The sequence below is a fragment of the Scophthalmus maximus genome, chromosome 9 (assembly GCF_022379125.1).
Source record: "Scophthalmus maximus strain ysfricsl-2021 chromosome 9, ASM2237912v1, whole genome shotgun sequence".
Classification (NCBI taxonomy): Eukaryota; Metazoa; Chordata; class Actinopteri; order Pleuronectiformes; family Scophthalmidae; genus Scophthalmus; species Scophthalmus maximus.
In genome coordinates this window covers 12,450,882-12,462,564 of record NC_061523.1, presented here as the reverse complement: position 1 = coordinate 12,462,564, position 11,683 = coordinate 12,450,882, and the positions used below count along the sequence as shown (strand labels likewise).

Here is an 11,683-nt window from a genome sequence, read left to right as displayed (position 1 = left end):
TTGTCTCTTGCTGTAGCCCGCATGTGCATGAGTAGGTATGATTTCATAAGTTTTTATGGAAATAATTAAGAAGTACTCTTGAAACTGCAGCACGCTGCCATAGGCTTGTGTTCAAAAAGAGAGTTCATCTCATTTCCTGCCCCTCGACTGTCCTAACTGCCACCCCTTTAATGTTTCCTGTCAGTTTGTGGCACGCCCGTTTAGCTGTGGTTGCTCACTGATTTATGTGTGTTGACTTAGTTGAGTTAGTTATTTAGGGAAAAACTATGAAGCAGATTCTAATTCTACTTTTGGTGTTGGCAGGTGTAACTCGAGGTAAGATCCTTTTCATTTAAGAAACAAGATTAAAACTGTGCAAAACTATTGAAATTGTGTGTAAAAGAATGATTTACATATTATTTTGAATATATCTCTCCCACTTTTTTGGCCCAGCTGCTGAGACTAACTGTTGTGAGAATCAGAGCTCATGTCTGTGCTCTGTTGCTCCTGGAGGATGTGTGTACGTCCAGGTGATGACCAACGCAAGCGACCATCAGGTGCGGTGTAAGAAACAGCTTCCCAGTGGACTCGTGAATGTTTTCACCATGAAGAAAGAAAAGGTGACGATATATGGAGCCTTTAGAAACAGAACACAGTTCTTCATCTACAACGGGACGTTCAAGATCACAAACGTGGAGAGGAATGACTCAGGTCTCTACATCATAGAGGCCTTCGATCCAAATGGGGTCCTCGTGAGAAACATAAACGTTGAGCTGGATGTTCAAGGTAAGTATCAAATCATTTTGGAGCAAAAATACAAAATACAGGGCACCAATTTGTGCATTATACCTGTAAGACAGAAGATTATAAGGAGAAAACCTGAGAAACTAAAATTCAAAGACAGTTATCATAGTGTGTCACATCTTTTTCAGACTGTTTTCTGAGAATGATCAGTCTACTGGGAACTAGCTACCGCTTGCACCAACTCTGTTACTTCCTCAGATTGGTTTCTGTTGTTGTGAGAAATACGTTTTTTGGATGTAATAGATTTTTAGAAAAAAAGCAAGGCATATATTTAGAGCAATATAGATCTCTTTCTCCTTCCACGGTTAACAATGCAGACACAGAGCAGGTAGGGGCACTTGAATTTAGTGGAGAATTTCTTCTTTTTTTTTAAAGGCAAGTTAAGAACTACAAGCAACTGAGGTTAATCCAGACTCCGAGAGCGTAGTGAGCAAAGACACTGCCTCAGCTGAACATAATGGGGGTGGCGGCTGAAGAGGAAAATACCAATCTAAAGATTTAACAAACATGAGGGATGACAAAAGTACAAAAGGTAACTAAACTAAAGCAGAGAAACAGGGAAGGTAACACGAAAGCTATAGATTACAACCACAAATCCTATCCTATCTATCTATCTATCTATCTATCTATCTATCTATCTATCCTTCTCCGTCTATTACTGAAAATCTACATAAAAATACAGTGTATCCCTCCATTTAGTCGCTTATTATTCACACATTTTTATTTACTATCTTTATACATATTTATTATGATAACTGTATCGGCTGATCTGTTTGCAGCGTGCTCTACACTGATGGGCTCATTCACAGCTGTGTGATTAGTAATGTCAAATCAATTTCAATTACTTGACACTCAGTGCTGTTTGCTGCTGCAGCTCCCTCCCCTCACCCCAACCCGCTTGGCATTTTGAATGGTTGATTTAACCAAGATTTAATGTTCATGTGTATTCATCAAGGGGATGGGACGGAGACTTTTACGATTTCTCCAAACTGTATAACCATTTGCTATGCATGGGCACTTTGTTAACGTGTCTCTGACGTGTGTCTTCTCCCCAGAACACGCTTCTTCCATCCTGATCCCGGCCTCAGCTGGAGTGGCTGCTCTACTCCTACTGATACTGCTTGTTTTGGTTTGTTACTGTGTGTGCAAGCGTAATAGAAAGTCAGGTAAGACATAACAGGGTTGAGTTCAAAGGGTCAAACGATTGGTGAAAACACCAAATCCTTTTGTTCTGCTTGAGTGCTAAATCATTTTGTTGTATCCTCTCTTTTTTCTGTATAGGCTCGAGTAAATGACTGGGAAAAAACCTCTCATTATGAGTGGACACTGATCATTATTCTCCAAGCACCAACAGCCAACAGGATTTTAGGGAGCTGGAAAAAAAGAATGTGGATTTTTATTTTTGTTTCTTGCAATAGCAACGGGGAAATGTCATGTACTTCATGTTCACCTGATTTTAGTTCAGCAGATCTGTAAAACATGTTTTTGAGGTAAAGTGGTGCTATTTGCTGTAGTTTTGACCTAATTGTGTTCTAATCTAATCCATCGAAATGTAGATTTGATCTCAGGTCTATTTTAAATTCAGTGTCAGTGGTCTGTTTAACGTTGTTACTCTTCACCCATGTTAAACTCTAACTGGCACATATGGAAGTTGAATGATTTTGAGCGATTACAAATATTTATTGATACATTTTTTGGTATTAGTCCATACAGAAGATGATGAATCAAGTAGCGTTGTGACAACATCTGCAGGCTGTGTCACTCACATTATGTCATGGTTCAGTAACATTTGTTAGTGTATATTCACTTTCGAAGGCAACTTCTGTTTAGATTTCAGGGTGCATATGAGAAATGAGCCACATAATGTATTTCTGATTTCTCTCTACTGGTTAACAGAGGCATCACTGCTGCTCATAAAACATTATGTATCCAGTGAGACTCTCTGTTGAGAGCATGCAAATATGTCAGGAAACATGATGATTATTAAATTATGTTTTACAACATATAAGATAAATATCCCATCATAGAGCTGGTACTGTTTGAAGAGGCAGGGACAGCTTCCTCTTTAATGCCTTTTATTGCTGTAAGTGCAATTCAGCTGGGACGATTATTGACAAGCCAGGGTTTTGCTTGTATTACACATATTTATTGATAACGTTTTTGTTATAAGTCCATACAGAAGATGATAAATCAAGTAGCGTTGTGACAACATCTGCAGGCTGTGTCACTCACATTATGTCATGGTTCAGTAACATTTGTTAGTGTGTATTTACTTTCGAAGGCAACTTTCTGTTTAGATTTCAGGGTGCATATAAAAATGAGCCACATAATGTATTTCTGAGTTTTCAATAATATGTTATATAGAAGGGCACATGTAAAATTAAAATTAGATCCCAAACCTCTCGCATTTAGGATTATTTAGGTGTCACATCTTGTCCACATATTAGCTTGAATGAAAGAAGATTAAACGGTTTACACATGAACTCTGTACAAATGCTTTAATTAAGTGTATGTCCATTAATCTACAATTGGATGAAAGTGAACAGGCTACAGTGGAATAACAGAGAAGATCTTTGAGAGGAAAGCTGTGTCCGTGGTATGTAAACAGCTTTACTTAGTCTTTGTTTCACTTCCTTCTTCCTCCTTTGTTCTATAGTATGGTGAAACTTTACATGCTATCATTACACACAGTTCTTCCAAACCCATTTCACAACTTTTCTGCTAAAATTCTGGTCTTGGGCATTCTTCAAGGGGCACCGCCTCGGTTTTTTATGCAATAGTTATTGTGCATAGAATTGAAGAGAAATCATACAACATCAGACAGTGTCTTGCATCATAGGACAGTAGTTTGAACATATAGTCGTACAGTTTCCTGACATAAGTGTGGAACTGAGATGACCAGTTCAGACCGGTTCAATATACAGCTTCCTGCACCAAGTCGTGGATGCAATAAATATAAACCTGAGACTTGACTATATTAAACAATCTCCATACAATTTTGTCTGAGTGCGTACATACATGCATATTGTGTATGAACCCCCCCGATCAACTGTTCTGCTTAAAAAAAACACACCTTTATAATACATAACCCCCCTCCTCCCTCCATATATGCCAGACTGCAGCAGTTGACGTCATAGAGTTTGTGTTAAGTAGTTCTTTTTCAGAATTAACATTTCTCGGAAATACTGACCACTGCTTCCCCTGTCGCTCCCAACATGTACTATCACAAAATAGATAACTCAGCTTCTTATTTAAAGCTGATCGCGCTACCAGTTAACATTTCAGACTGGTCAGTGTACGGGGTGCATGTTTGCAGTTGAGTTGGAGAAGAGGAGTTTGTCTGAGGGCTAGAGGCTGAACACTGAGGAGACATGGAAGCTGTGGTTGGACTGTTGGTGATGCTGCTCAGAGTCTCTCCTGGTGATGGTCATTTTCAACATTTTTATATGTGTATTTATTCCTTAAATCAATTTTTTTTTAAAGTATCTGTTATTTTGTCCTACATTATGTTTGTATACTGTGATCATTTACACTTACAGTAAACCTAAAACATCCTCCTGATTAATTTTCTCAAAAAGACATTGAATATTATTATGGCATTTTTAATTTGTATTTTTCCTTTAAATGTTTTTATTTATTTATTTGTTTATTTTTATCTGAAATATGACAATTGTTTACAACCATAAACAATTGTTTCAAAAACATTCCAGGTGTGGAAACCTACTGTGATGGCAGACAGAATGGAACTCAGTGTTATGGAGCTTTGGGAGGAACTGTGGTGATCCGGGTGACGAACAGCATCTCGACAAGATTTAAATTCTCTAAAAACAACAGAACTCTATTTTCCTGGCGTCGTGATAAAATTGAATCTAATGACGGAAAAAACAAATTCATCTTCACTCTCACTAATGGAACATTGAGGATCAATAGCCTGAGCCAGAATGACACTGATATATATGAACTCATAACATATAATTCAGACGGAATACGTTTAGAGGTGTGGACTCTACACTTGTCTATTCAAGGTAAAAAAAACTTTTTTTAATAGAGTGGAATCTATTAACATGGATTTTATACATTTCATATATTTCATTTTTTACATATGTTACATACGTCTGCCCTGTTCTGTATTAGAAACTGTGAAGAATGATCATGTTTCAGTTTTGATATCAAAAGTAAGAGTATTCTTTTTTCTGTCAGCTCCGGTGTCCTCTGTCCTGCTGGTCTCTGAGTGTCTGTCCCAGGGAGAGAGGAGAGTGTCCTGCTCCTCTTTGGAAGGGGACAGGCAACAGTACAACTGGACTCTGGATGGACACACACTGAAAGACACTGAGCTCCTCGCTGGAAATCATGAGACGGACAACATCACTCTGAAACAACACGTGTCCGGACTTCTGGTCTGCTCAGTCAGGAATCACGTCAGCCACGTCTCCATGGAAGAGAGGATTTCTACCTGCGGTGAGTGAGAACATGAGTGAAAACTGCAAGATTGAAGGTGATGCTGATGATCATGGTCACTGTACACCAGTCGTCAATCATCCATTTCTTTCGTCAGGCTTCATCTTCATTAATTGCACCATATCCAATGAGACACACATATCAGAGTGGGTGTTTGCAGCAAATAACACACTGTGTATTGAGCCGACAACAACCCCTCCCACCGTCGCAGACACCACTGTGGGTAAGAAGACAACCATTACAGTGTCAGTTAAACCCTCCAATAATATCACATCCTCCGGTCAAAATGGAACTTCCTCCAACATAGAGGACCCATGGTTCATTAGTAAGTGAAAACTATCTCTGATGCAGTGGATGCATTAGTTTTTTTTTTCTCCGTCTGTCTCCATGAAAACACCTGTAGAGTCGTCTGTTTTAACTGGTATCTGCATGTGGTCTACCAATGTAAGAGAAAACTGTTTGGTCCCTGCCCTAACCTGACGTGTGATTTTTGTGTCTCTTTATTGAAACAGATCACTCCCTCATATGTATTTTGCGGGCAGCTGTGGCAGTTCTTTTGTTAATAGTGATTGCCACCTATTTTGCTTGGAAGAAAAAGAAATCCAAGAAAGCCGAAGGCTCTGCCATCCCACGACAACAGAAAAACACACTGGATTATCTGAAAAATGAACGGTGACAAAATGCAAGTCAAGTTTTACAAACTTATGTCTTGCTGGTATAATCACATAGTTTTAAAGTGTTATTCAAAACCCTTTTTTTCTCATCTTATTATAATTACAAGTACAGTAGTGATATAAAGCCCTTCATTAAAGCATTTAACAGAAAGAAAGTGCTTTAAGTTAGCTGCTTCATTCAGATGTCATCAGTCAGTTTAGTTAAGCTATCCTTTTGCTCACATTTTGATCAGACTGCACCTTTATTGACCGCTGGGAATTTAAAAGACTTGAGCCTCTGGACTCAGTTTTAGTAGGTGGGAGATTTCCCTCTACTGGTTTACAGAGGTGTCACTGCTGCTCATAAAACATTCTGTATCCAGTGAAACTCCCTGTTGAGAGCATGCAAATATGTCAGGAAACATGATGATAATTAAAACATTTTACAACATATAAGTTAACATCCAATCATAGAGCTGGCACTGTTTCAAGAGGCAGGGACAGCTTCCTCTTTAATGCTTTTTATTGCTGTAAGTGCAATTCAGCTGGGACGATTATTGACAATCCAGGGTTTTGCTTGTATTAATCGTCCATGTAATTAAATTGAAGTACTAATACACAGCCTTGAGGCTGAACAATATTCATCCCCAAACATTCATTTGCTGACAGAATATTGTTTTTTTCCCCCACTTGGACAGAGGTTTCATACTTCTGCCTTTTTACTTTCACCTTGTTGACAAATTCCTCTGACAACTGACAAATTTATCTGGTTGGTTTTGTCAAAGAAATAAGAGTAGGGACATTTTAGGTGGTCTAATAATGATAGTATTGCAGCTTTAGTAAAATTATAGTCAAAACAACAACAAAAAAGCATTTAACCCCCCTCAAGAGTTTTTTTTTATAATGCTGATTTATCATGTGGTTGAGGTTGTGTAAAGCAACAATTATTTTTCCATTATTACTGCCGTGTTGAAATGTTCACAATCACATGATTAAAAACTCAAATTCATGTTCACATTTATTCAGTTGCTTTGTTGTGTTTCAGTGGATCATAAAACTTTGCTTCCAGGCAATGTGTTTTCAACCATGTGGCCATGATGTATAATTTGGAAGTCCATGGAGACAGAATCTCAGGCTGTGGATTGTGATTAAAATTCAACTCGTTGATATGATGTTCTTATGGGATGAGAAATATGCACCATGATGTATCATGCACTTATTTTGTTATGGATGATGACGTGTAGAAACAAGTCATATCGAATGACCTGGAAGATCTACTTGGTGATTATTGTCTCACACATCTCATGAATGTTCTGTCTGAGATCCTCTTTCAGTTCATACGGAGGTTTCTGTCTTTTCCACTCAGTCCATCACACACACACACACACACACACACACACACAACACACACAACACACACCAAGGCCTTCTTTTTATAGGCCAATGGGGAAGTGAAACTGATTAAACTTCCTGTTCTCCTCTCTGCCCACAAAAAAAAAGATGTTGGCTCAATCAAACTTTTCACACATTCTACTCTGAGGCTGGTTGCTAATGGGACATGTTAGAGGCTGTTCAGAGCAGGACACACATGTTTGATTCTGGGTGAGAAAGAGAAGTTTGTCTGAAAGCTGCAGACTGGGTCAGCAGAGGCCGGACAGTGCGGAGACATGGAGGTTGTGTTTGGACTGTTGCTGATGCTGCTTGGAGTCTCTCATGGTGAGCTGTTCTTTTTTCACTTGGTTCTTTTTCATACTTGATTTAATATATAAGCAACATGATTTGGAGCACTGGGATCAATCGTTGTAATGTTTTATATAATCATAATCGTTTTAATTCCCCGTTAAAATATGATGTTTATATATATATACATCCTCAGGATTTGCACAATTTCTCAGATTTAAAATAATATATATATCTTGTGCATGCAATTTAATTAATGGTAGAATTTGATTGAATGAACCAAATGACTAAATAGTCTTTTTTCACAGCAGATGTTTTGAGGAAAAGGAAAAGCATAGGGGGCTCGGTTCAGTTCAAGTGTCCCAGTAAGTCATGACCCTGTCAGGACCTGAAGCTGAGACAGTTAAATTGGCAATTTACAACTGTGCTTTTCCAACTATGACATGTCCGCTGTTAGCTGAACCTTTGTGGGGCTCAGCTGCACAAAAATGAACGGTTGTTTCCTCAATGTGGTCTGAGAGAAACGCAATTATGTCAATGTCATGGTCAATCTGGTAAATTAAATGTTTAAAACTGTGATATATGTATATATATATATATATATATATATATATATATATATATATATATATATATATATATGTGTGTGTGTGTGTGTGTGTGTGTATGTATATATATATCTATATATTTATATATAGTTACATATATGCTTTTCTTTTAAAACATTCCAGGTGTGGAAACCTACTGTGATGGCAGACAGAATGGAACTCAGTGTTATGGAGCTTTGGGAGGAACTGTGGTGATCCAGCTGACGAACAGCATCTCGACAAGATTTAAATTCTTTAAAAACAACAGAACTCTATTTTCCTGGCGTCGTCATAAAATTGAATCTAATGACGGAAAAAACAAATTCATCTTCACTCACACTAATGGAACATTGAGGATCAATAGCCTGAGCCAGAATGACACTGATATATATGAACTCATAACATATAATTCAGACGGAATACGTTTAGAGGTGTGGACTCTACACTTGTCTATTCAAGGTAAAAAAAACTTTTTTTAATAGAGTGGAATCTATTAACATGGATTTTATACATTTCATATATTTCATTTTTTACATATGTTAGTATTCTGTCTATCCTGTTCTGTATTAGAAACTGTGAAGAATGATCATGTTTCAGTTTTGATATCAAAAGTAAGAGTATTCTTTTTTCTGTCAGCTCCGGTGTCCTCTGTCCTGCTGGTCTCTGAGTGTCTGTCCCAGGGAGAGAGGAGAGTGTCCTGCTCCTCTTTGGAAGGGGACAGGCAACAGTACAACTGGACTCTGGATGGACACACACTGAAAGACACTGAGCTCCTCGCTGGAAATCATGAGACGGACAACATCACTCTGAAACAACACGTGTCCGGACTTCTGGTCTGCTCAGTCAGGAATCACGTCAGCCACGTCTCCATGGAAGAGAGGATTTCTACCTGCGGTGAGTGAGAACATGAGTGAAAACTGCAAGATTGAAGGTGATGCTGATGATCATGGTCACTGTACACCAGTCGTCAATCATCCATTTCTTTCGACAGGCTTCATCTTCATTAATTGCACCATATCCAATGAGACACACATATCAGAGTGGGTGTTTGCAGCAAATAACACACTGTGTATTGAGCCGACAACAACCCCTCCCACCGTCGCAGACACCACTGTGGGTAAGAAGACAACCATTACAGTGTCAGTTAAACCCTCCAATAATATCACATCCTCCGGTCAAAATGGATCTTCCTTCAACATAGAGGACCCATGGTTCATTAGTAAGTGAAAACTATCTCTGATGCAGTGGATGCATTAGTTTTTTTTTTCTCCGTCTGTCTCCATGAAAACACCTCTAGAGTCGTCTGTTTTAACTGGTATCTGCGTTTGTCTCTTGTGTCTTTCATAACTCAAACAATTTTCCAGTAATGGCTGGTGTACTCGCAGCACTGGTGACTCTCTTAGTGGTCGGGGGAGCTGTCATCTATGTTCAGAAGAAGAAGAAAAACAACACACCCAAGGGTACAAAAGGTCAGATTGGTCAGATTAAAAGAATGGAACAATTTCTTCAACAATCCACTGCTATCACCAGGTATATCGAGTCATGCCACATTAAATATGACATGTCTGGGCCACTTCTTTCTTCCACTGTGCAGAGGAAGCAGACGAGCAGGAACTAACCTATGCTGATGTCATGGGGGTGCAGAGGAGGCAGGTGCAGCAGATGGCTGAGGCGGAGGTGGAGTACGGCCAAATCCAGTTTTCACATCAACCTCGGCGGATTGTTGAACCAACAGGAGATGAGTGTGTGTACGCCAAGGTTCGTTAGATCAGTGCTTTTACAAATACCGCACCACTCAAGATAGCGGGAGGAAGTGTTTGTCAAGATGCTGAGAGGACTTTCATGTTAATCTAATGCGATTTCCCAAAAGGGAAACACAATCCATGAAGGTTGATGTTTGTGATTTTACTTCTGGGTTGTGACTGGACATCAGATCATCCGGTCTTATAGTGGTTAACTTTTCAGCTTAACTTTTTCCATTGAGAGCCTGAGGAGGTTACATGGACAAATCAGTTCCATCATTTGAATCACACATATTTTTCCCCCCTGATTATTTAATAAAAAGCATTTTTTGTTTCTTGTTTTCATTTCTCCCCTTTTTTTTATATCATTGTAACAATGATGTAACAGTGTAACAACTCTTTACAATGTATTTAGTAATGATTGGCAGACATGAACAGTGATCTCTGAATAAATGCCATCAGTACGTTTATCATCTGTACATCATGTAATAATGACAACTTTTAACTTAATGTGTGAGTTACTTGGATTAAAATATGTTTATTAAATATGTGGAGGAAATAAAAGAGGATCAAAGTACGGTATGATGAATAAAATCGGTAAAGGCCAAAAATGTCTTAACTAATGACAATCCCAGCTGCCAATTTAGAGTCTAACCTAACCGGGTGTCTTTGGACTGTGGGAGAATGCCGGAGAACCCACACAAACATGGGGAGAACATGCAAACTATGGTTAGTTAGATCCGGAATTTGAACCCAGCACCCTCTTGCTGTGAGACGACAACGCTAACCACTACAATCAGCCTGTTAAAAAAAACTTAGAACAGGCTGTTCAAACCATTTGTGACAGTTAATGGGGACGTACCCCTTCAATGCAATGATAAATTTGAGTGGGTTATTTAGTTTTAATCAGGCAGCAATAGAATCAAAGTTGATGTGATGCAGACACAAATAACATGCAATCTTTCAATAACTGATTAAATTATATCTCAGATTTGCCTGTAACTACAATATAATCAACTGCCTCTGAAACTTGAAACAGTTATACTAATTAGTTTTTACTTAAAACAGTGAGTTAGGCAGCAGAGGAGAAACACTTTTTAAGAAGTGTAGCATACATAGTTTTCCTGCTTTACTGAAACACTGAGAGAGACAAATGCAGTGTTCGTAGAATTCAGTCTCCCATGTGGTAATATGAACGTATACTATGTGTATTTCAAAAGGAAATGGACCAAAAAATGATCATCATGATTATGTTATGAGATTTGAGATATCTACAAACACCATCGACTTCCATTTTCTTTTTTTAGTCTGATAAGTTTCCTGTTCAGGTGGTAGAATGTACCACGTGACAGAACAGAAATATTGATATAAGTGTGAAAACTTGACTGAATCGTCTCAATAATTTCAATTCTGGTTTATTTAAGGCACCAACTTTCAAGTGTGGAAGAGAAAATTGTACATATTTATGTCAGTTATTTGGGTAAAACAGAAAAATCAGTTAAGCAGAGTACTGTTGACTCACAGTAGATTTTATATCATAAATGGTATACAACTATTTGTCCACAGTTAAATTAAACAACATGAGATGTTAAGAGGTAAAACGCAGAGCACATTCAATGACAGGATGTTAAAGTTCATACTGCATTAATCCACTCGCTCCTCCTCTTTGCATTCAAGATTCAAGTTTCAAAGGTTTTATTGTCTGAACATGTGACAAATTAAAACTTTGAACCTGAAGAGCAGAGGTTGATCATTACATTCTCAAGTCTCGCATCACATA

General features: G+C 38.3%; 1 protein-coding gene across 1 annotated transcript; it reads left to right on the top strand.

The window, feature by feature from the left end:
- Nucleotides 1-154: 154 nt before the first annotated feature.
- LOC118319263 lies at nucleotides 155-10,480 on the top strand. The gene is made up of 10 exons (XM_035649529.2): nucleotides 155-315; nucleotides 433-765; nucleotides 1,839-1,949; nucleotides 4,494-4,570; nucleotides 7,529-7,610; nucleotides 8,306-8,620; nucleotides 8,798-9,055; nucleotides 9,153-9,380; nucleotides 9,526-9,630; nucleotides 9,756-10,480. Exons 1-10 carry the CDS (start codon nucleotides 267-269, stop codon nucleotides 9,926-9,928), a joined length of 1,731 nt encoding a protein of 576 aa, XP_035505422.2. The 5' UTR covers nucleotides 155-266; the 3' UTR covers nucleotides 9,929-10,480.
- The last annotated feature ends 1,203 nt before the right edge of the window (nucleotides 10,481-11,683 follow it).

Excerpts from the sequence above, each read along its gene's own strand:
- LOC118319263 (XM_035649529.2), top strand. The coding sequence starts at position 267 with ATGAAGCAGATTCTAATTCTACTTTTGGTGTTGGCAGGTGTAACTCGA. Across the intron at positions 4,571-7,528 it reads GAGGAACTGTGGTGATCCGG|ACTGGGTCAGCAGAGGCCGG; the intron begins GTGACGAACAGC and ends TGAAAGCTGCAG. Across the intron at positions 9,056-9,152 it reads AGAGAGGATTTCTACCTGCG|GCTTCATCTTCATTAATTGC; the intron begins GTGAGTGAGAAC and ends TTCTTTCGACAG.